Below are 24,373 nucleotides of genomic sequence, written 5' to 3'. Positions count from 1 at the left end.
CCTGAGTTACCCACGCCAGGGTGGAGCGGGGAGAGTTAAGCCCGCCGCCGGCGGGGTCGTGAGGCCCAGGGAGGGTCGCGAAGCCCGTGAGCAGGCGAGTTTAGGGGCAAGCCCCCACCTGCTTCCACTGGGAGTCAAGCTCCTAGTGTTAGGGCCCTGGGCCGGGGTTCGGGATCGAGGGAGGGCCCAGACCCCACCCCGCCGGCAGTGGCCGACGCATTACCCCAAAGCCTTCCTTGTTTTGTTTTTGTTGACAATACGGTCGGGACCAGCGGGTGGTCCAGCGGGTGGTCCACAGACACTATATATGCCCTGATAGAGGGGACGGGAGCATGCCCGGCAGGGCCCTTTCAGCCAGCTGGGCCTGGGTTACTCCCAGCCCTGCAGTGCAGGGCCTGCTCGCCCAGTCACAGGGAGGTTGAGAGCAGCTCCACCCTCTTATGCCAACATGCAGTGACATGTGGCAACATAGGATACTCAAGTCTCACAGGAGGTACTAACAAAGGAAAGAGTTCTCTGACAACAGTACATGAGGTGTGTACACACACACAGCAGAATGGAAATGTGCATGCACTTAAAGAACGGCTAAGTTTCTGCTTCCTAGAGCTAGAGAGTTCTAGGGATAAATCACAGGGATAAAGAGGACAGGACCAACTTAGAAGCAGGATGAAAGTCTATGAAATTCTTAGGACACACTTTTGCGCATACAGTAAGAAAAGGACAAAATCAATTTATTTAAATAAAGTGGAACAGAATAACAAAATAAACAGTTTTAAAAAACCCAGGTAATTCTCCATGAAACCCAAGCAACCGGGAGTTTTGACACACCACTATCTCTGTAGGGTTCCACATATTCTTTCAATGGCTGAACTTGTAAGAAAAACATTGCTTTTTCAATATTCCAATAGTCTGTATTCTGTTTAAAAATTAGAAGGGGAGCTATTTGTTTGACCGAACACTGCTTTTTTTCTTCACCGCATTCTAAAAAACAAAAGAAAAAGTACAATGGTTAAAACATAATATAGCCACCTGACAAACATCATGTAACAACATTTATTTATCTTGTTTATAGTTATTCAAGATCTGGTATATAGCGTTCTATACAACGGTTCTTCAGAAACATTTTGGAAAATACAAAAGTTTGTACAACATAGAAAAATTATCTGTTAAACCTACCAGTTTCCATGTCATACTTATTATTATGCCAAACATTAAAAAAAAAGCTGTTATGAGACCTTCCAATTGTACAGCTAAGCTGCCAAGTCAGGACATTTTCTTTCTTTCTTTAGACTCATAATAAAAAATTCCCTATTCATACATCTTATCCTTTAGAAAACTATTATAAAATTAAAATATAAACAATCACAGAGTCCAGGATTACCTGATATATAAATAAAGAAAGATGACAATACAAAATACAGAATGCCTCCAAGTCTCAGCCAGTTGCATAAACAACCTTAACTTTGCTCCTTCTGTAAGGCCTTATCCAGACTTCACAGAACAGTCGAAAGAGGATATGCAAATTCAGCAGGAATTTTCATATCTTCTTCCGATCTCACTTTCGAAAGCAGAGCTTTGGGAAGTGAAAATAGTTTAGATGCAGCTGTTTTGGCGATTCCCCGCTCCCCCCCCCCCCCCGTTTGTCGAAAAGCCACTCTTCCTCAAAAAATGAGGTTTGTGATCGGAAGAAGATATGCAAATTCCCGCAGAATTTGCATATCCTCTTTTGACTATTCTGTGTAGTCTAGTTAAGCCCTAAATGTATTAGGATATTGTACTGCATGCTCAATTTTCATATCATTACACATTTTTTCCACAGCCATGTGTATGTGTAGCATCTTGCAATGCATTTTTTTGCTCGAGTACTTACACTGATTTAGTTGTGAAATTTCTAGTATAACAATAATTTAGGTTCCAATCCAACAATTAGTACATTAGGGAAAGAAAATCCCATCATGTGTCCAGTGGAACTCACTATCAGTGAATGTTAAAGGCCAAAAATACAACAGGGTTAAAAAAATAACTAGGTAAGTTCATGAAGATACGTTCATCAATGGCTATTATCCAAGCTGGCCAGGGGTGCCACCCCACACTCTGAGCATCCCTAGTCTCTGATTGCCAGAAGCTCAGAGTGGGACAATGAAAGACATCAGCCAATGATCTTCTGTTCTCTGCACTCCCTCTGAGACTCTGCCACTGGCTACTGTCATCAGCTAAGGTATAGGGCTAGACGTAGCACTAACTGAAAATGAAGGATTAATATGGAATGGTTTTAGGAACCTTATTTGGTAATAGTAGTAATACTCCTGTGCTTCCTGTCATAATGTGGATTTATTATTTGCAGATCTGCATGATTGTTTTCCTAATTGAAAAAAGGAAGACAAGTTTTCTAAATGCTCATGCATGTTCTTCACATATTAAAGAGTAATCAAAGTGAACTATCTGAAAAAAAAACTTACTCTGTCTGAAGCACTAGAACTACCTCGTGTTGTTTGTTTTTTTCTGGAAGACCTACAATACAAACCACATGCTATTTAGACAATACAGTTTGCAAATATGCTGAAATTGTAATTATTATGCTTCATTTTGAGAAGATGCCTTTCTGAAATTACGTGCTACATCATTGGGACTCTGTGGTGTTTCCCCTGCCACAAAGATGTGAAATTAATTATATTATGGTCACTATTACCAAGCAGTCCATTTATATTCACCTCTTGGATTAGATCCTATGTTCTACCTAATGAAAATATCTGCTCTGGTGTTTTGAACACTTGGTAGGTAAACTGCTGAAATTTGGATCTCTTGGGCTGTATACCAGTTCCACAGCTTCACTGCTTCATCACATGGAGTAGGAGACCTTATTTCTCCTTTTCTATTGATGCAGAATATGCAGGCCACATTGCCCATCATGAGCTAACTTATTTAACCTGATGAGGGGTGAGAAATGACAGCCGGCCTTCCTGACTGTCCTGACTTCCAACAGGTTGTTGTAGAGATTGGTTTCCAGGAACGACCATCTACCCTGATTTGTGAGAATACTGACATGAGCTCCAATTCTCAAGGGAGATCTATATCTTGTGAAGCTTATTGATAGAGGTGGGTGAATGAAGTGCCAGCAAAGACACTGAATTGATTTTCCCTCCAGTCGACAGAGTTCTTCACAGGGAGGGAAACCACAAATTGCCTGTTCAGGAAATACGTCAGTGGTGTAAAAAAAAAACAGTGGTGTAGTCTTGCATGATTGGTCATGAAGTTGCAAACTACCATATGGCTCAGAAGATGTACACAGTAATAGACCAAGATTCATGGACTCCCCTGAATGACCCTGCCTGGATCTGCTAATGTTATGAATCTGTCACCGAGGAAATAGCCAGGGTATAAGTGTGTCCTTATTCATTGTCTTTTCAGTACAGGATAGTTTTCTGGTACCAGGGAATAAGAGCTGAAAGAGCCTGTGTACCTGTGAGCAGAGGAAACTCTTTAGGAAAGCTAAATTCATACAGTAGTGGGATCAACTGAATAGACATAGAGGGGGGTAGTTTGAGTCCAAGCCGACAAGTGTCAGAACTGATAGTACTCTGGTCTTTGCTGGTTTCTGGCAATATGATTGCACAGTAATTTTCTGAGATGCAAAGCCATGGATATTATGGCAGCTACAGTGGTCCATACTGAGAATTTTGGAAACATCATAGTGTCTCTTTTATTATTTCTTTGGTACCAGACTCACAGCACAGGTAAGTTGGTGGTAATCAACAGTCATGAGTACAAAGAGACTTAGAGCCATTGAAAGTCTTCTTTTAGATGGTATGTGGCGCTCGGTACTGAAGGAGTTTGGAGTCTCGACAGCACTTCTTTTCTTGGGCATCCAGTCATCTCTGAGGTGATCTAAACTTCTCTGTGCTGACAAAGGATATTTGGAAAATTTCATTGTTGAAGTCTTGAAGGACTTAAAGTCTCATGGTCTCTTTCTAAGAAAGTCTATCAGGAGAGACTGCAGTAGAATTCAAGAGGGCATTTCTGTTACTGAAGACTGTTATATATGGGGATTGTGCAGGCCTGCACAAAGCCAGGAACAGTGCCTAAGCTCAATCTCGTCCCGGCAAGGAAAGAACACTGGGGATTCAATATGAATACTAGCGCTGGGCAAAAAGAGGAAGTGTTTGTGGGAGTTTCTTTCTGTTAAAATAGTCATAGTTTTGCAGAAAAGCAAAACCACAAAAAAAAAATTAAAGAAAGGGTTTTGAGATAATCAAAATTAAATTTTCTTAGTATCCCAGCTACTCTCAAGGAAATCTCTAATAAATTTCACAATAAATTAACAAGAGGGCTCCAGCCCTGCTCCTGGAGATGCAAGAATCTCTTCACTCTTTTCCCCTGCCAATTCCCTCAAATTCCTAAAGAAAGTAAGTTGTTATCCTGGAGTGCTGCATGTCTGTTCCCTAGAAACAGATGGGAAAGTGGAGAGGCCGAACTTCCAAAGCTCTTCCTATGTCCCTGAAGCTAAGAGAAAGTTGGGAAGGTAAAGCACACTAGACGAGTCCTTCTCCTTTCATTGGCACTGGGGGGATATGGTGTTTGATGAGGGTTTAATTGAATCTGTACTAGAATTGATGGAACATTTAATTCTGCCTAACAGGCATTTTCTGACTAAACTCAGTTTTGGCAGAAAATTCCCTACAAGCTTTGGTTTGGATTTCTTCACTGCAGTCTGGTAAGTATCCAGAAGTGTGGAGCCCAACCAGATCTAGGTAGGAAACGTAACGGGTACTTTTTGAAGGTGGCCAGCAGTGCATGGCAGGCTTACAGCCACGGCTATGTCTAGACTGAAAAGAAAAGCCGGAAAAAGATACGCAAATTGCAAATCACAATTTATGTATCTTTTTCCGCTTTTATTTTGAAAGAGGCTTTTCCAAAATTTGGTGTGTCTACATGGCAATATTTTTTCCGAATATTTTTTCGGAAAAGCAGACGTGTTCATTGGACACAGCAGTGCTTTTCCAGAATACCTCCAATATCCCTGAAAAGCAGTGCAGTCTAGATATAGCCTATCTGTAACACTCAGGAAGCAGGGATTAGAGATAAGTGAAAGTATCACAGTCTTATCATATAACGTAAACACGCATTGAATTTTACTTACCTGCTAAAGATTCGAGTCATCTGAGCTCTTTTATGCACAGCCAGGCTGATAACCAGAAGAAGAAGAAATGCGGTTCCAATTGCTATTCCCATGATGATAACATCACTGCTGGAAACTTGCGAAGAAACAGACACAGAACATTACCTTTTGTTTTTGTTTAGGGTACGTTTACACTTGCACCCTAGTTCAAACTAGGGATGCAAATATAGCCAACTGAAACTGCTAATGAAGTGGGGATTTAAATATCCCGCGCTTCATTAGCATAATCTTGCCCGTGCGTTATTCTGCTTGCCAGCTGATTTGAACCAGAAACTGCGCTCCGGGCCACGTTAGTTCAAATCAAACCCCTTGGTTCAAATTAACATTACTCCTCAAAAAAATGAGGAGTAATGTTAGTTTGAACCAAGGGGTTTGATTTGAACGAATGTGGCCCGGAGCGCAGTTTCTGGTTCAAATCAGCTGGAGAGCAGAATAGCGCGCAGGCGAGATTATGCTAATGAAGCGCAGGATATTTATATCCCCGCTTCATTAGCAATTTTGGTCAGCTACATTTACGTCCCTAGTTCAAACTAGGGAGCAAGTATAGACATATCCTCAGGCCTTATTCATACACTTGTAACAAACATTTGCATAGAAACTGAGGCATAGAAGCTGAAAAGTCCAAGTCTTTTTAATTTCTCTTCATGTGGGACCCGTTCCAAACCCCTAATCATTTCTGTTGCCCTTTTCTGACCCCTTTCCAATACCAATATATCTTTTTTGAGGTGAGGCAACCACATCTGTATGCAGTATTCAAGATGGGGGTGTATCATGGTTTTATATAGAGGCAATAAGATATTTTCTGTTTTATTCTCTCTCCCATTTTTAATGATTTCTCACATTCTATTAGCTTTTTTGACTGCTGCTGCACACTGAGTGGATGTTTTCAGAGAACTACTCACAATGACTCCAAGATCTCTCTCGAGTAGATGTAGCTAAATTAGTCCCCATCATATTGTTTGTATAGTTGGAATTATTTTTTCCAATGTGCATTATTTTACATTTATCAACATTAAATTTCATTTGCCCTTTTTTTGCCCAATTGCTTAGTTTGGTGAGATCTTTTTGAAGCTCATCACAGTCTGCTTTGTCTTAACTATCTTGAGCAGTTTGGTATCATCTGCAAATTTTGCCACCTCACTGTTTACCCCTTTCTCTAGATCATTTATAAATAAATTGAATAGGATTGGTCCCAGGACAGACCCTTGGAGGACCCCACTAGTTCCCTCTCTCCACTTTGAAAACCTACCATTGATTCCTACCTACGCTTTGTTTCCTGTCTTTTAACCAGTTATCAGTCCATAAAAGGACCTTCCCTCTTATCCCATGATACCTTACATTACTGAGAATTATCTAATTCTGCCTATCATGGTAATTCAACTGGAATACCCTAGCAAATGTTAACTGTCAATGTGAGAGAAGCAAACTGTCATACACCTGGGTTCCAGGCTGGGTAGAGCTTCAAGCATCACACCTAAAACCCAGAACTGCCACAAATGAACAGATACCCAGTACAGATCACACATTACTGTTATGACAATAGCTAACTCACCCAGTGTATTCTACATCAACTATCTTCGGGGGGACAGATTTAGAGCCACAGGAAACATGGACACAATTCTTCTATTCCACAGCAAAGGAGAAGTTGGGCCAGACAGGGTCTTCCCAGTAAGTATCTGATGCACATAGAGAAGCACTTCTCTATGGCGCTAGCACAAACACTCAAGGCATCACATGGAAAAAGAATTTTGGGAGATACATACACTGCAGAGCAGCAGCCTGCACTCAAGTCTCTGGGTGCCTCCAGCTATCTCCATGATGTCAGCAGCACCAAAATATGTATAACTGCATATTTGTGCAGTAGAAAGGGGATTGCATGAGGCATGTTGTGACTGTTGGAGGAGAGACTAGGAATTAATATGTAGAGGGAGAAAGAACACGTATTGATCTTAAAGTCACTGTGGTTCTTCAAGATGTGTTGTACACATGTATTCCACCTCTTGTTCGCAAGTGCCTTGTATCCTCAAGACAGGATTCTTTTGGCAAGAAGTGCCTGTTGAGGTTGTGTTTGCCCTGGTCATGCTGGTCTCAAGATATAAGAATAACAAATCGGGTAAGGCATATCTTTTATTGGACCAAATTTGTTGATGAAAACAAGTTCAACTTCTTCAAGAACTAAAGATGACCTCTGGGTAAGTCTGAAAAGTTGTCTTGTTCACCAACAGAATTTAGACCAAAGATATTGCCTCACCCACCTTACTCTTTTCAGTAATTGTTCAAGTGTATTCCCTGCTGCTGGTGATCCATAAGCTGTGACCTCATAGATAGGAGGTTGGTACTCAGAATCTACCTAAATAAAGATCTGAAGCTGGTCCAATAAAAGATAATGCCTCGACCGCTTTGTCTCTAATATCTTGGAACCAGCATGGCTACAGCAACACTATAAACAACAAAGAAGAAAGAACAGTTATTTTGCCTACAGTTACTGTAGTTCCTCAAGATGTGTTATCCACATCTTTGCTTCAGATCTTGAGGCTTCAAATAGAGAATAGTCAGGGACTGGATTGTTAGTCCTCACACAGTATGGGAAGAAATGTGGTGAAGGTTAGATGAATAGCTCTGAGCTCTCTAGCACATTTATATGATAGTGACGTTTCTTCAGGAGTCTAGTGGGGTTGTGTCTGAACATGGTTCAGGTGAGTTTCCCATCTGAGTGTGGTGGCATCCATCACCAGTTTCTTGGTATGTGGAGTTAAGAGAATATGACACTCTTTTGCATTTCTTGAGATGATCTTCTACTAAGTTAATGATGAGAGAGGACTTCTCAGCAGATTTGCACCATTGTGTCACTATATGTTTGTTGAACAGATATAATTGTCCCATGTTAATGATCCTTACGTGCAGCATACATAAAGGCTGGCATGCTGTGTTACAGAAACAGAAGGGGCTATGCAACCAAGAAGTCTGAGGCAGACTCTCCAATGTTTAAGGATAAGCCAGCAGCTGGCTGAGATCTATTATGGTGTTGAATCAATCTCATGGCAGATAAGCATTTTGGTCAGGACAGGAGCTTGGAGTGCAAGGTCTGGGAGAGGGTATGAGTGCAGGAGATGATTCTGGCCTGAGAGAGGAGTGAAGGACGGGGTGCAGAGTTTGGGAGGGATTTGTGACTTGGGGGAGAAGGGAGGGAGAGTGCAGAGATTTGGATGGTGACCTAAACCAGGAGGGGGTGGTGACCTGGGGCAGGGAGTTGGGGGCGGGGGTGAAGGGTTGGGGTGCCAGAGGCAGTCTGCAGCCAGGAGGTATTTACCTAGATGGCTCCTGACAAGCAGGAGCCTGAGCCAGGCTCCCTGCCTGCCATAGATCTGCACTAGGCAGCCCATGGGCCAAATTGAGTGGCGTGTGAGCTAGATTCAGTGGCTTGGTAGGCTTCATCCAGCCTGCAGGCCGTATCTTGCCCACCCATGTTGTACTGGCATACCAATAGGCACGGGAATTAGAAGGATGGCTGAAGCACCTCAGGCTTAGTCTATACTACATGGGATGGTCCAAGTAAGATACGCAACTCCAGCTATGGAAACTGCATTGCTGGCGTCCATGCATCTTACATTGTGTTTCTGCTCTGTGCACACAGCAGAAGGCTGACAGGAGTATTAGCTTTCCTTACTTCTCATGAAGAACAGGAGTATCAGTGCTGATGGGGGTGCCCTTTGAGTTCAATCTAGTGGATCTATACTACACCTGCTAAATCGAACCCCAACAGGTTGACTGCTGCAGCATTCATCTTCTGCATAGAGTAGACGTTCCCTCAGATTACAGTGTGAAAAGTTGGTTGTTGCTGTCAGAAGGAAGCAATTCTTGAGAATCTTGGTGCTCTGCTGTACCGGTGTGGTGAGATCAGGAATTGCAATTTTTTCACATTACTGTTGAATACACCGCATTCACTGGCCACCAGCGCACCTACTCTCAAAGTGTTACAGCACCACTGAGAACATCTGGGTCCCCTGCTTTCTCATGTTAGTCACTCCTGCCAAGCACTTGATGAATACTCTTTGGAGCGGTTGCTAGGCTGAAGGGCAGGAACCTGTACTGACAGAATTCCCCACTTGGAATCTCAGATACTCTTCCAAACAGGCTAGGAGAACTATGTGAAAGCATGTGCTCTGCAAGTTGAGAACTGGAAACTAGTCATGAGGAGATACCTGTGCTTGATATTGGTAAAGACACTGAGTAATCTAATTGAAGGACTAGATACCAGCCCCGCTTCTTCTCCAGGACTGGAAAATAATGTGAACAAAACCCCAAGGAACTTACCTAGGTTCCTGAGCCTCTGTGTGCTTGTAACTCAGGAAAGCCATGCTATTCCTGAGAAGAAGGAAAAATCCAGGGCAGATTCAGTGTCTTTTACAGTGGCGCTGGGATATTTTTAAGAGTGCGAGTACTGAAATTCACTCCCTTTATCCCATTCTCCCCCTGCCAGGTGAGGCTGGGAGCAAAGTGCTAATAAGCGGGGCTAGCAGCCAGGACCGTGGGTGTGGGGCTGGCAGCAGAGCCCAGTGGTGTGAATGGCCAGCAGCAGAGCCCCTGTTGTGAAAGTCAGCAGCTGGACTTAGGCACTAGACCAGGAACTTGGACGTGCTGCAGCACCCCCTGCACTCTTAGCTCCTGCACCTATGATCTACTAGGCAACCAAGAGGGAGATAGGATAGACACTGTTTACAGAGACTGGGGTCACATTGGTCCAGGAAAGGAGAAGAGGTGAGCTTGGTGCTGCCGTTAAACAGATCTGGAACTTATGTTACTTATTTAACATCGAAAAGGCATGATTTTGATATCCTTATTCAAACTAAGTGTAATCTGATCTGCAGATTATGTATGACTTTTTAAGAATTCCCAATTGTCACTCTGAGAATTGCCAGGTTCTTCTCCACATGTCAAGTCCAATATTATTAAAATTACTGTGTAGTTTGAAGCTCTAATATGCGGAGATGCGACGCTCACACTATAGGAACACTTCTGTATTTACAATAGTTTATTAATACAGCTAGCAAAGACACAAACATTCAAACCCAGTAAGGTGGGTAAAAATAATACATAGTGTAACATCTGAACATCCGTAAACTCAGATCAGGCTACACTTAATGTGAGTAAGGATAGCAGAATCATGCCTTTTGGGTGTTATGTAAGTAAAGATTTCCAGCTCTATTTAAGGGCAGCCCCAAGATGATCACATTGCTGCAGTAAAACCTGGACGCAACAAAGGCCTAGGTGAGAGCTGCAAGGACCACATTAGAATACAGGTTCCAGATTCCTCCTGGCTTTAGACTAAAAAACAGGATAAAATATAACATGCTTAATTTTTCACAGAACTTACGAATTGTAGTCGGAGGGGGCCCACTGTCAACACTTCCTCCATATCCCTTTAAGTTACAGTCTGGAGGGGCCCAACCAAAATTACAATGGCAGTTTTTTTTACTGTTGCATATCTGAAATAGAATAAGGGTATAAAAAGACAAACATTGAGTATGTTGATTAAAATACATCCTTCCTGAGTCTTTGGTGCATTCTAATTTCTCTGTAGTGCATGGCATTACATACTACATCAAAGACAGAATGGTAGTTTTCTGCGGGCTACTTTAGGTGTCTCAAAATCTCACGATGTGCATACCAAACAACCGGAGTCTTCATCTTTTGTCAGGATGAGTGAAAGCACTGACCAAAAGATATATGGAATCAATTTCTCTAACAAACTAAATCAGTTCTCCCTTAGACTTCTGTAGCTCTTAAACTTGTCTCAATAGGTTCAGAAAACAGGGTTCAGCCATAAACTTTCTGAGGGTTTGTCTACACTAGCCCCCTAATTCTAACTAGGGAGGCTAATGTAGGCATTCGAAGTTGCAAATGAAGCCCGGGATTTAAACATCCCGGACTTCATTTACATCTTCCCGTCCGGGCGCCATTTTTAAATCCCCTTAGTCCGAACTAAATGCCCACGGTATACGCGGCAGTCAGATGTTAACTCAAACTAAGAACTCGAACTAAGGATTTAGTTTGAGTTAACATCTGACTGCCGCGTATACCGCGGGCATTTAGTTCGGACTAAGGGGATTTAAAAATGGTGCCCAGACGGGAAGATGCAAATGAAGCCCGGGATATTTAAATCCCGGGCTTCATTTGCAACTTTGAATGCCTACATTAGCCTCCCTAGTTAGAACTAGGGGGCTAGTGTAGATATATCCTGACTAAGCAGTAATTATGGTCTAATAATCAACAATGAAATTGCTTGCTTATTATCGTGTATAAATTGCAAGGTTTGCAGGAGTTCCTTTGCCACAGCTTTTTCTTATTCCTCTGCAGTTATGCCAGGATGGGAATATATCACCCAAGTCTGACCCTTCTGTGCATATTTGGGAACGACTTTGATATTTGTATTTTGAATATAAGCAAACACCAACTAACTACATTTAGAGAAATAAAAGAATAAATAACTAGAAACTATGTCAAGGTGAACCTTGGAAATGTATTAGGAAAATTATTTCCAATAGTACTGCTTCAGCATCTTGTATAGTGTCACCACACCTTTCTCCCCTTCTTTGGAATTAACTGCTATGGCTTGTATAGCTGCAAAACCCTTTCATACCCATAAGCTCTGAAGGGACTTCTTAAATGGAGTCAGCTGCTTGGGTTTTTTTCTTCCTCCCCTCTCCCTCTATAGCAGGTTACTCTCCAATAGAGGGATAAAAGATAGCACACTGAGCTTGACTCTGGAAGCAATGAAGTGTGCAACCCTCTAAAATTTCTAAATTGTTTCTTGGTTAGCTTTAAGATTCACTAGAGTAATATCCAACACATGGGCTATGTCTACACTGGCCCCTTTTCCGAAAGGGGCATGCTAATTTTCAACTTCAGAATAGGGAAATCCGCGGGGGATTTAAATATCCCCCGCAGGATTTAAATAAAGATGTCCGCCGCTTTTTTCCGGCTTGGGGAAAAGCCGGAAAAAACCGTCTTGACTGGCCCAATCCTCCGGAATAAAGCCCTATTCCGGAGGATCTCTTATTCCTATTCCGGAGGATCTCTTTGAAGTAGGAATAAGAGATCCTCCGGAATAGGGCTTTATTCCGGAGGATCAGGCCAGTCTAGACGCTTTTTCCTGGCTTTTCCCCACGCCGGAAAAAAGCGGCGGACATCTTTATTTAAATCGCACGGGGGATATTTAAATCCCCCGCGGATTTCCCTATTCTGAAGTTGAAAATTAGCATGCCCCTTTCAGAAAAGGGGCCAGTGTAGACGTAGTCATGGAGTATTCTTGAAGACCTCAGCAAACCTTCAGCCTAACACCTAATTTGCTTGTTCTGCACTAACTCCCCACTTGAGGGTATAGCTAGACTACAAGAGTTTTTCGGGATACTGGAGGGGACATTTTTGCTCTTCCATTTTTTTTTCTGGAAGAGCAAATGTGCTCTTTTGGAAATCCCTGTATTCCTTGTTCTACGAGGAAAAGGGGAGCTTCTGAAAGAGGGTTTTTTCCCGACATTTGGCCCAGGATCGAAAAAAACCTTTGCCAACAAAAGGATCAAAAAAGCAGCAGTGTAGCCACATTCTGACTGTAAGAGCAACAAATAGAAATAATTTATTGGCAATAAAACCCCGAATGGCATGAGAGCTGGTTATTTTGCAGGTCTAAGAGTAACATGCATCATATGCGGCTTTGCATTAGATCTTGTATAGTTGATAAGCTACCTCCACAAAATACTTTAATTTTAAGATCTTGTCTGACAAAAATAATATCATTAAAGTCTAAAATGAAGCATCACTTCTAAGAAACTAAGTTCAGTGTTCTACATATTATACTATCAAATTCTGATGATGCTAAAACCTTTACTACTTACCCCTCTGTTACTGCATTTTGTGTAATTACAATCATAATTCAGAACTGATATATGGACACATGTCTTGTTAAAACATATCTGTAAAAGTTCAAATAAATATATATTAGCTAATAGGATGGCATTAAGAAAGCTTGTATTCTGAGTGATTACTAAATGTGAAAACCATGCTACACGTCAAAAAGAAAGGATAATAGTTTAACTGTTGTTTCAGAGTTTTTTAGCACAAAGTCACACTTTTGAGTGGGTACTCAAAGAGTCAGTTTCTGGCAAATAATGTTACTACTTTACATATTTGTAGTGTAAAACTTTGCACTATAAGTTTCTTGAAACAGACATGAGCTGGCAATCAAGACAATAATGCTGGGGGAATATAGGAACTAAGTTATAAGGCGCTAACAGCTAAAAGTCATCAAGTATCTCCATTCCAATTCTTTAACTATTATAGGAGCTCTAGTTTATTTCAAGCAGTAGAGGATTGGCTTCTTAAAACCCAAGATCAGAGTTCTGGCCTGTGCTTCCCAAAATTATAGTTATGTCTAGTAAGTAGCCTATCCAGTCTGCTTGGCCTGGCCTACATTATATGGGAAGGTCTAAGTAAGATACCCAACCCCAGCTATGTAAATTACATGCTGGAGTTGATGTATCTTACATTGCATTTTCAAGCCTTTCACATGGCAGAAGGCCAATGGGAACAAATGCTCCCATTGGCTTCCCTTACTCCTCATAAGGAGCAGGAGAGAGAGTGGGGTTGTAACTCACAAGCCAGCCTCACTTAAACCCATTCATATGTGAAGGTATATCTCTTGATGCTAAAAATTTACCTCTTGATGAAAGTCCTATGGCAATGGGCAACTGACATCAGATGTTACACTTGGACATCAGCGAGAACTCAAGTGGCATCATCCTTCTTCAAACCTACACCTAGGCGTCCATGTGCTAACCTGGAACAACAGCATCTCCCATATCTTTCCCAGGTGACAAAGCAGCCCTATTTAGGGACAGCACTGCTTTCTTCAAAAGAAGAGGGGGAGAGAAAACAATCCCTAAATACAGCTTCTTCCAGTTAATTCTTGTTGGTTATCCTTGACTGACTGGATATCCAATTTTGCAATCAGAAAAGAAAATCAGTAACCAAACAAACTACACTTTCCATTCTGGAATATACACACCCTTCTTGACAGCAATGATTGCCATGAATGCAGGACAGGAGACAGCAATCATTGATAGAGAACTGGCACATTTTAATACTGATGTTGCAATCTTAAGCAAAACACACATGTCTTGTGCCATCCAGTTCACAGAGATTGAATCAGGCTATTCATATGATTAGGTGGACATCCAAAACAGGCGGGAGTTGGCTTTGCCATCAGGACATCACTAGTTCCCCAGCTTGAATCCCAGCCACATGCCATCAGTCCTCACCTCATGACTACAAAGCCTCGACTGAGCAGAAACAGTGCCTTGTACTAGTTAGTGAATATGCATCTACTTTGCCTGCTGCAGATGATGAAAAGGAGGCTTTTTACAATATCCTGGATTCAGTGATCTTTTCAGTGCCTTTTAAATTCAAACTATAGATATTGAGCAACTTTAATGCTAGAGTTGATCAGGACTGTATTACAAGGCCAAAAGTGTTTGTATAACACCAAAAGGCAGGACCAGTAAAACACACCCAGAAGGCATGTGGGTTACACTTGGACATCAGCGAGAACTCAAGTGGCATCATCATTCTTCAAACTTGTGGCCAGTTCTTCTTGATAAGATGCATGACACACACCTAGCCTGAATCAATGATAAAGAGAATGCCTCTAGGAAATCAGCATACATTTGAACTAAACAGAAAGCACAAATCAAATTATGGCAAATGAAAGTGGCCTGGGTATAAATGTGAAGCAGTCAAACTTCAAGATTCAGCCAATAGATATGATTTAAAAGCATTCTGTGATGTGCTGAAGGCGGTCTATGGGCCATGCATTACTGGTTATGCACCAGTGCATTCTGCTGATTGCAGTTACTGATCATGCTAAAATCCTTGACTGTTGGGCTGAACATTTTCACAATGTATTAATGTAGACATCAATGTATTAAATCAGATGTCAACTTTCAACAACAGCACTCTAGAGGAGATTCCTTAGTGGCCTAATGATTCACAGTTGGTTATACCACCAACTCTTGATGAAGTAGAAAAAGCTGCCAAGCAGATGAAATCTGTAGAGGCACCTGGCAGTGACATAATCCCATCAGAGATTTATAAAACTGGTGGTGGCCACTTATTTATCACCATTTGGGAGAAAGAGCAAGTCCCACAGGACTTAAAGATGCCCTGATGGTACACGTATATAAGGGAAAAGGTGACTGTGCATGCTGTGATAACCACTGAGGCATCTCACTGCTATCTAGAACTGGTAAGATCCTGGGCCATATCCTCTATAACTGGCTGTCATTACATGTGTTCACCTATGGCATCATTCCTGAAAGTCAGTGTGGATTTTGTGCCAGTCAAGACACTGCTGACATATTCGCAGCCAGGCTGATACAAGTAAAATGTAGAGTGCAACATCAGGATTTCTAAAGGATTTTCACTAAGGCATTCAATACTATCAGCAGAAACAGGCTTTGGAAGGTACTTGGCTGAAAAAATTATCAACATAGTTCAGTCCTTTCATGATGGTGTGCTGGGCCACATTCTTAACAATGGAGAGACATCAGCATCCTTTGAATGATCAAATGGTACAAAGCAAGGATGTGTCCTTGCCCCTGTCCTATTCAGCAGCTTCTTTTCAATTATGCTGTTAGTTGCTTTCAAGGATTGCACATTGGGCATACCTAACCTATTCAATTCTGAAGGGATGGTAGCATTTTCAACCTCTGAAGACTTCAGGATCTCACCAAAGTGTTCACTACAACTCTCCATAACTTCTTGTTTGCTAAGGACTGTGCATTGTTGGTTCATTCAGTCAACGAAGAACAGATTTTTGTTTGTTTTCCTATATCTGCTCACTGTTTTGGAATCACTGTGAGCCTCAAGAAGATAGATTATGTCATAGTCTACTTGGAAAGATCCCAGAATGTCAGTGATCACTGCTGCTGATACTGTCCTTACAGCTGTTGATAAGTTTCATTACTTTGGAAGCATACTATCTTCCAGCATAGATGATGATGACGATGCATCTGCTGACCTAGCCAAAACCAGCTCTGCCTTCAGAACATTGACCAAATACTTTTGAAATTACCACGGTGTTAAACTTCATATGAAGGAAAGAATCTATCAGATAGCTGTCCTCTATATCCTATTGTATGGCTCAGCATCATGGACCATATATCACCACCATGTTTTGAAACTGGATCAGTTGCATATGCACTGCCTCTTGAAGATTGCCCATGTGAGCTGGTGGGGCAAAATTCCTAACACAGAGGTCCTTAAGCTTTGTGGTGTCATATGCATGGAAATAATGCTTATGAACAGTTTTGCTAGACTGGTCACGTTATGAGCATGGATGATACACAGATCCAGAAGATGGTCATCTGTGGTCAGTATAAGTGTTATATATCTTTATAACAGGCCACTGTGAAAGCATGTGGCATATATTCCTGTGATCCCGAAATCCTAGCTCAGGACAGATTGTTCTAGGTGCAAAATACTGTACAAGTTCTCAAATGCTTTGAGAGTCAACGTATCCAAAGATTACAAGAAGAGGACAGGGAGGGAGGAAGGAATGGAGGGAGAGAGAAAGGGAGTGGGAGGAGAGGGGGGAAGGAAGGAAGTGAGGAGGCTCCTGCCATCAGCAAAATTTCTCAGCTCCTATTGGCCAGAAACTGGCATATATTGCATTAGTAGATGTGTAGGTGGATGCCGAGGCTAGTGTGGTTAGGTCCTGTGATTGTGTCACTTGGACAGATACATGGACAGAGGGGCCAATGGGATTTGTGCAGCGGTAGTTTTTCTGGATTAGTATTTCTGTGGTGTGTTTCTTTTATTATTCTTTTATTATTAGTGTTTCCTGGGTTAGTGTTTCTTTTATTAGAAGCATGGATAGCCGGGTTTGTCATGACTGGGAGAACCATATGAATTGCCCGTGGGTGTGAAGGTTGTGGATTTTGTGAGACATCTAGACACACTTTTATGCAGTGCAGTGGAGAAGCTTGTGGTCATAGACATCTAAGTATTAATGACATAGGGAAAGGAGAAAAGAGGGTTTGGAGGTCATATTTAAGTTTCAGTGTAACAGTTCAGGACCTCCATGTCAGCATTCTCTGAAATGCTTCCAGTTCCATGTGCAGGGTTAGTTAGACAGAAAACATGGAAAGGTATCAATGTATGGATCAGATGATGGTACAGAGAGCAGGGATTTAAGTTTATTAGGAATGGGAGAACCTTGGGGAAGGTGGTACTAAGAACTGAGGGAAAGCCAACTGATGTGGAGTACCACATAATATGGAGAGACATTCCACAATGTTGGATCTCGACATTCAAGTAAAGAGGAGAGGCTCATCGCTGATAAAACATAGATAGGAATTGAAGAGAAACAGACAAATTAAAAAAAGAGAGGCTCATTCAATGACATCACTTAAAGGCAGGCAATTAAAAAGTGACATTTTAAACATTCTTGTATACAAATTCTAGAAGACTAAATAGTAAAATGGGTGAACTTAAGTACAGTGTTGCATGAGGCTATTGTTATAATAGGCACCACAGAAACATTGTGGAAAGATTCTAGTCTATTTTTGAAGGCGGGAATACGATGGTGATTGTGAAATGCTCCCAGATATCACAGAAGCTGTAAAATAGATAATTTAATAATAATGGTGATTTCATCTATGTTCCTATTGATTGGGAAGATGTCACTAGCGGAGAGGATGCAGAGAGAAAATTTTAAGACACCATTAATAACTTCTCCTTTGAGCAGATAATCACAGAATACAGAATGAGAGGGGCAATCCTTGATTTAGACCTTAAGGGTGCACTGGATCTTGTCCACGAAGGGAATATAGCTGAAATTATAGGTAATAGCAAAAATAATATAATTTCACTTAACATTTATGTGGAAAGAGGGATAACCAAAGAAACATACGAAATGATGGGGGCTAATTTAGCTGTAACCACTCAAGAGGGAGATTTTGGAGTGTGGATAGTGCTCTGAAAATATCTACTCAATATGCAGTGGCAGTCAAAAAAGAAAACAGAATGCTAGGGACAGATTAAGACATTTAGGCCCTTAGGGGGGATTTTCAAAAGTGCAGTGATCCCCAGAACTGAGACACTGACCCCTACTTAACATTTCTCCACCCACTACATAAAAGGGAATTGAATACATGCTGCTTCTTGTAAAGAGTTAAGATGGGCTCCTGAATCTATTTGTTGGTGAGAAGAAGCTGTCCTTACAGTGATCTCTGGAGCTTTTCAGGTAAAGGGACAGAAAGAAACCCGGAATGGGGAACAGGGATTCAAGACCATCTTCTCCATTTCATCTCAGCTCCATCCCATTCACACATTGAACTGTACTTACTACAGTACCTTGTTTTCACCACATGTTGTGCCATCTTCCACTGAGCCAACATCCACCATGTCCCTCCCAGCATGAAATTCTGTACCCCAACACAAGGTCTTATCAACTGGAGTTTGAACTATGGACCTAAGACGTTTCATGTCAGGTATTTTTTTAATATTTACACACTGCAGTCTTCCACACAAAACATCACTGAAAGAAAAAAAAATAAGAACAATTGCTTAAAGGTTTACATATGATTTGAAGAATTCTGCAGAACTTGTGGTCTTTGCCTAGTTTTGGGAGCCACACAATATAGATAAATTGGAATGTCCAGAATAGAGCAACAAAAATTAACAAAAAGTTTTTAAAAAGTGACTTATAGGCTACGTCTACACTGGCCCCTTTTCCGGAAGGGGCATGTAAATTTCACCAGTCGTCGTAGGGAAATCCGCGGGGGATTTAAATATCCCCCGCGGCATTTAAATAAAAATGTCCGCCGCTTTTTTCCGGCTTTTAAAAAAGCCGGAAAAGAGCGTCTACACTGGCCCCGATCCTCCGGAAAAAGTGCCCTTTTCCGGAGGGTCTTATTCCTACTTTGAAGTCTGACGAAGTGGGTCTTTGCCCACGAAAGCTTATGCTCCTACACTTCAGTTAGTCTATAAGGTGCCACAGGACTCCTCGTCGCTTTTGCAGATTCAGACTAACACGGCTACCCCTCTGATACTTAATAAGAGATGGAATCCGACTACTGAAGAAAGGGAAGGTCTGCTTCACAGGTAGGCTTGCAAACCTAGTGAGGAGGGCTTTAAACTAGGTTTGTTGGGGAATGGTAATCTAAGCCCTGAGGTAAATGGGAGAGTGGTATACCCAGGAAGAGAAATAAGGAGGAAGGTGCAAAAGAGGAGGACACATGATTTGTACTGAGAAATTAGGGCAATCCGCTAGTTGTCTAAGGTGTCTTTACACGAAGCCTGGGAAACAAGCAGGAAGAGTTAAAAGTCCTGGCACTGTTAAAGAACTATGAATGTATTGGAATAACGGAAACTTGGTGGGATGACACATGATTGGAGCACCTTCATGAAAGGATATAAACTGTTCAGGAAGGACAGGTGGGAGAGAAAAGATGCAGGAGTTGTACTCTATGTAAAAGAGCAGTAGGATTGCTCAGAGCTCCAGTATAAAGCAGAAGAAAAGCCTGTTGAAAGTCTGTGGGTTAAGTTTAGAGATGGGAGCAACAGGGGTGATGTTGTGGTCATGGTCAGTGTCAGGTGGATGAGGCTTTTTTCAGACAACTAACAGAAGTTTCCAGATCACAGGCCCTGGTTCTCATAGGGGACTTAAATCACCCTGACATCTGTTCGGAGACCAACACACAGTACACAGACAATACAGGAAGTTCTGGAGAATGTTGACGACAACTTCCTGGTACAAGTGCTTTAGGAACGGATCAGAGGCCATGTGCAGCTTGACCTGCTGCTCACAAACTGGGAGGAATTAGTAGGGGAAGAAGATGTGGGTGGTAACCTGGTGAAGCAGTGATGATGAAATGATCCATTTCAGGGTCCTGAACAAAGGAAGAAAGTAGAGCAGCAAAATACAGACTTCAAAAAGGAGACTTTGACTCTCTCAGGCAACTGATGGGCAGAATCCCTGCAATGCTAACATGAAGGAGAAGGGAACCCAGGAAAGCTGGCTGTATTTTAAAGAAGCCTTTCTGAAGGCACAGGAACAAAGCATTCCAATGCACAGTAAGAAAAGCAAATACAGTAGGTGACCAACTTGGCTTAACAGTGAAATCCTGGGCGAGCTTAAATACAAAAGGAAGCTTACAAGAAGTGGAAACTTGGACAGATGACTAGGAAGGAGTATAAATATATTGCTTGAGTATGCAGGGGTGTACTCAGAAAGACAAGGTGCAATTGGAATTGCAGATAGCAAGAGATGTAAATCGTAACAAGAAAGGTTTCTACAAGCATGTTAGCAATAAGAGGGTGATCAGAAAGGGTGTGGGACCCTTCCTGGATGTGAAAGGTAACCTAGTGACAGATGATGTGGTAAAAGCTGAAGTATTCAATGCATTTTTTTGCCTCTGTCTTCACAGACAAGGTTTGTTTCCAGACAACTGCACTAGGCAACACAGTATGGAATGGAGGTAGGCAGTCCTTGGTGGAGAAAAAAAAAAGGCTAGAACTATTTAGAAAAATTAGACATACACCAATCCATGGGGCCAGATGCAATGCATCCAAGAGAGCTGGCGTATTGGCAAATATGATTGCAGAATCAATGGTCATTATCAGGCCAGCCACACAGTTCTACGCTCTGCGCATGCACAGATCATTCTGCGCATGCGCAGATCGCTCTACACCGGCTCTTGCCACAGGTGAGTAGATTACACTATCTGTCGAGCCCTGGCCATTATCTTTGAAATCTTGTGGCAATCAGGGGACGTCCCGGATGACTGGAAAATGACAAATGTAGTGACCATCTTACCTACCTCTCCCCTAGCTTAATTAACATCTTTATTAACGATCTGGATGAGGGGGATGGATTGCACCCTCAGCACGTTTGCAGATGACACGAAGCCCAGGGGGAGAGTTAGATACGCTGGAGGGTAGGGATACAATCCAGAGTGCCCTACACAAATTGGAAGATTGCACCAAAAGAAATCTGATGAGGTTCAACAAGGACAAGTGCAGAGTCCTGCACTTGGAACAGAAGAATCCCAAACACTGTTACAGGCTGGGGACTGACTGGCAAAGCAGCAGTTTGGCAAAAAAGACCTGGGGTTTTCAGTGGATAAGAAGCTGGATAGAAGTCAACAGTGTGCCCTTTTAGCCAAGAAGGTTAACAGCATATTTTGGGTGCATTAGGAAGAGTACTGCTAGTGGATCTAGAGAAGTGATTATTCCCCTCTATTCAGCACTGGTGAGACCACATCTGGAGTATTGCATCCAATTCTGGGCCCTCCATTATGGAAAGGATATGGATGCAATGGAGAAAGTCCAGCATAGGGCAACAAAAATTATTAGGGGACTGGAGCACGTGACTTATGAGGATTTCTTTAGTCTAGAAAAGATTGAGGTGGGATTTGATAGCAGCCTTCAACTACCAGAAGGGGGATTCCAAAGAGGATGGAGAGAGGCTGTTCTCAGTTGTGACAGATGGCAGAATAAGGAGCAATGGTCTGAATTTACAATGGAAGAGGTCTAGATTGAATATTAGGAAAAACTATTTCCCTAGGAGGGTGGTGAAGTACAGAAATAGGTTACTAAGAGAGGTGGTAGAGTCTCCATCCCCAGAGGTTTTTAAGTCTTGGCTTAACAACTGCAGGGATGATTTAGTTGGGACTGGTTCTGCTTTGTGCAGGGGGTTGGACTTGATGACCTCCTGAGGTCTCTTCCAACCCTATGATTCTATGATTCCTCTCACCCACCTTCTCAGTCGGTCCCCCCACCCTTTTCCCAGAGGGATGGGATGAGACTTACTTGGTCCGAAGGCTGATGAGTGGACAGGGTCTGGTTTGTGTCCTTACACTGCTGAATTGGGCACCTGCTTCCTTGCTAGTCAGCCCCAAACTGAGCTAGGTTCCTTCTTTTTCTCTTCTTCAGACCAGGTATTGTTTGCAAGTAAAGTGGGGCAGCACCATTTGGGCTCAGATTCAATCTTTAACACCCAGGACACTGGCCCCTTCTTTCTCCACTCCCTTACAGGAACTTATAAGCATCTGTCTGAAGAATAAGGAACTGTGTTCCATATGCATGCCTGAGTTGATGTCTAAGATATTTTCCTATTATTTCAATTTCATCTTTTTGCTAGCTGTGTAAAATTTTATTACTTTGACTTTTTTAGAATATTTAAGATAACGTCTATCTGACCCAGACTTGCAATTTCTCAAAATACCTTAGGACCTAGTGACTAGATACATTTCTTAATCAATGGACTTTCTGAGCTTGAAATGACCAGAGTGGGAAAGCTCTTGGTTTAAATAAATCTAACCTACTCAACACCAATTGGGTGCTGCCAGTGACTTTAGAAGGAATGTGCTCCATTCTTTTTTTGTCACTGGACTCCCAAGATGGTGTTTCAAGATAGGAACCACCTAGCCACCAGTTTCAAAAACTGAATTAAAGAAAAAAGCCTGTATGCTGGCTTGTTGATTAAACTGTGTTGCTGCTGCTGTGGCCCTTGACTACACGTCTCTGGCTTTGCTATATTACCATGCCTCACAAAGAAGCCTGTGTTTCCTCCACCCTCCTGGCTAACCATCAAGATGTAAGATTTCAGCAACAAGCAACATCTAAGATTCAATATCTACAAGCAAGTAAACTCGTCAGCAACAAGCCATTCAACACAAAACAGCAGAGCTGAGCAGACCATCAACTATTCTTTTAGACTGTGTACCAACTTCTGAGGCTAAAAGAAACTTTGTGTAGACAATGTTTTCCATGGCCTGGGATGCATGGGAAAATATGCAGAACCACCTTTAAGAAAATCAAGCTTCAAGCACAGTTGGGGGTGAAAATGAAAGGCTTAAATTATACTGCTGGTAAAATGCTGTTCTGCATCTCCTCTTACTTGTCTATGATTTGTTTTCCTACATTATTTTTAAAAATGAGGAGGTTTTATTTACAATGGTTTCTTTTTGGTACATTTTCTAGTGTATGAGAGACATCAATATATATCAATTACTTACTTGTCTTCACACTTATTGTAAGTTATTCCATCCCCACCACAGTTGCCACACCGGTCACCTTTAGTATTCACTGCTTTGAAACAACTCAGTGGGGCCAGACGTGCTGCTGCAAGGAGGAAATATAAACACACATTAAATGACAAGGTGGAAATAAAGAACATAATGTATTGTTCTATTTCCTCCAATCAAGGTTCTAACCTGGAACCAGCATTCTTTGGGATAGACTCTGCATATTCACATTTATGGGAGGCATCCCTGGTGCAGATGTGATGGTGGAAGGTTTAGGTAGCAAAGCCTGTTGAAATTCTCACACCTTTTCCCTCTGCCTTAACTCTTCCTTAATTTTCTGAGGGCAAGGTTATAAAAGGGGGGCATGACATTCCAGCCAACTCAGTGATTTACCTCCTCTAAGTCCCAGGTTGTAATTAGGAATCCAAGGAAGAGGGAGGGTGGGTTTAGCTGTGAATATGCAGATGCAGAGGATATCTTGAAGACTTCTGGTTACAGTTTACTAACCTCTATTTCTTCTTCAAGTATCCTCTGCATATTCCTACCCCATGACAATATGACAAGCAGTATTTCCTTTACGTGAAGGTGGGCTCTATAGTAAACGAGGCTGAAGTACCATTCTGCCAAACTATACCTCCAATACCCCTACTAAAAATCCAAAGAACAGGGTTTTGTAAAATGTTTGCAAAGAAAATGTTGCAGCACTAGAGAGATGTGTAAAAGGGGTATGTTTAAAGTATACCATTGACACTGCCTTGGTCCTAGTGGAATATGTCCACATTTTCTCTTGAATAGGGTCTGATGCTAATGTGCAGATCTCATGGAAGCGTAGACTAACTAATGTTGAGAGTACCTGAGACAAAAGCACTTGTTTTTTATTGGAAAAAATGTCTAACTGTAAGGTTAGTTAAGCTCTGGAATAGGCTTCTAAGGGAGACTGTGGAATCACAATCATTGGAAACTTTTAGAACAGGTTGGACAAACACTTGGCAGGGATGGTTTAGGTTTACTTGTTTCTGACTCCTTGTATGGGGCTAGACTTGATGACTTGTTGAGGTCCCTTCCTATATAACTGTGATTTTATGATAAAAGCTGTTTTAACCGAGTTAAAAGA

General features: G+C 41.9%; 1 protein-coding gene across 1 annotated transcript in view; it reads right to left on the bottom strand.

The window, feature by feature from the left end:
- Positions 1-714: 714 nt before the first annotated feature.
- The window catches only part of LOC112546503 (disintegrin and metalloproteinase domain-containing protein 20-like), a 149,956-nt gene continuing 126,297 nt past the window's right edge, over positions 715-24,373 (bottom strand). Inside the window, exons 15-21 of the mRNA XM_025186935.3 lie at positions 23,251-23,356; positions 18,584-18,767; positions 13,069-13,146; positions 10,551-10,662; positions 5,138-5,252; positions 2,460-2,511; positions 715-981 (exon numbers count right to left, since the gene is read on the bottom strand). Of these exons, the coding sequence (XP_025042720.3) occupies positions 940-981; positions 2,460-2,511; positions 5,138-5,252; positions 10,551-10,662; positions 13,069-13,146; positions 18,584-18,767; positions 23,251-23,356 (689 nt within the window). The 3' untranslated portion in view covers positions 715-939. The remainder of the gene's footprint in view (positions 982-2,459; positions 2,512-5,137; positions 5,253-10,550; positions 10,663-13,068; positions 13,147-18,583; positions 18,768-23,250; positions 23,357-24,373) is intronic.

This window comes from Pelodiscus sinensis, chromosome 1, assembly GCF_052426305.1.
Source record: "Pelodiscus sinensis isolate ZL-2025 chromosome 1, ASM5242630v1, whole genome shotgun sequence".
In the NCBI taxonomy this organism is placed as follows: Eukaryota; Metazoa; Chordata; order Testudines; family Trionychidae; genus Pelodiscus; species Pelodiscus sinensis.
Note: the sequence above shows the minus strand (reverse complement) of the source record. Positions and strands in the feature narration are given on the sequence as shown.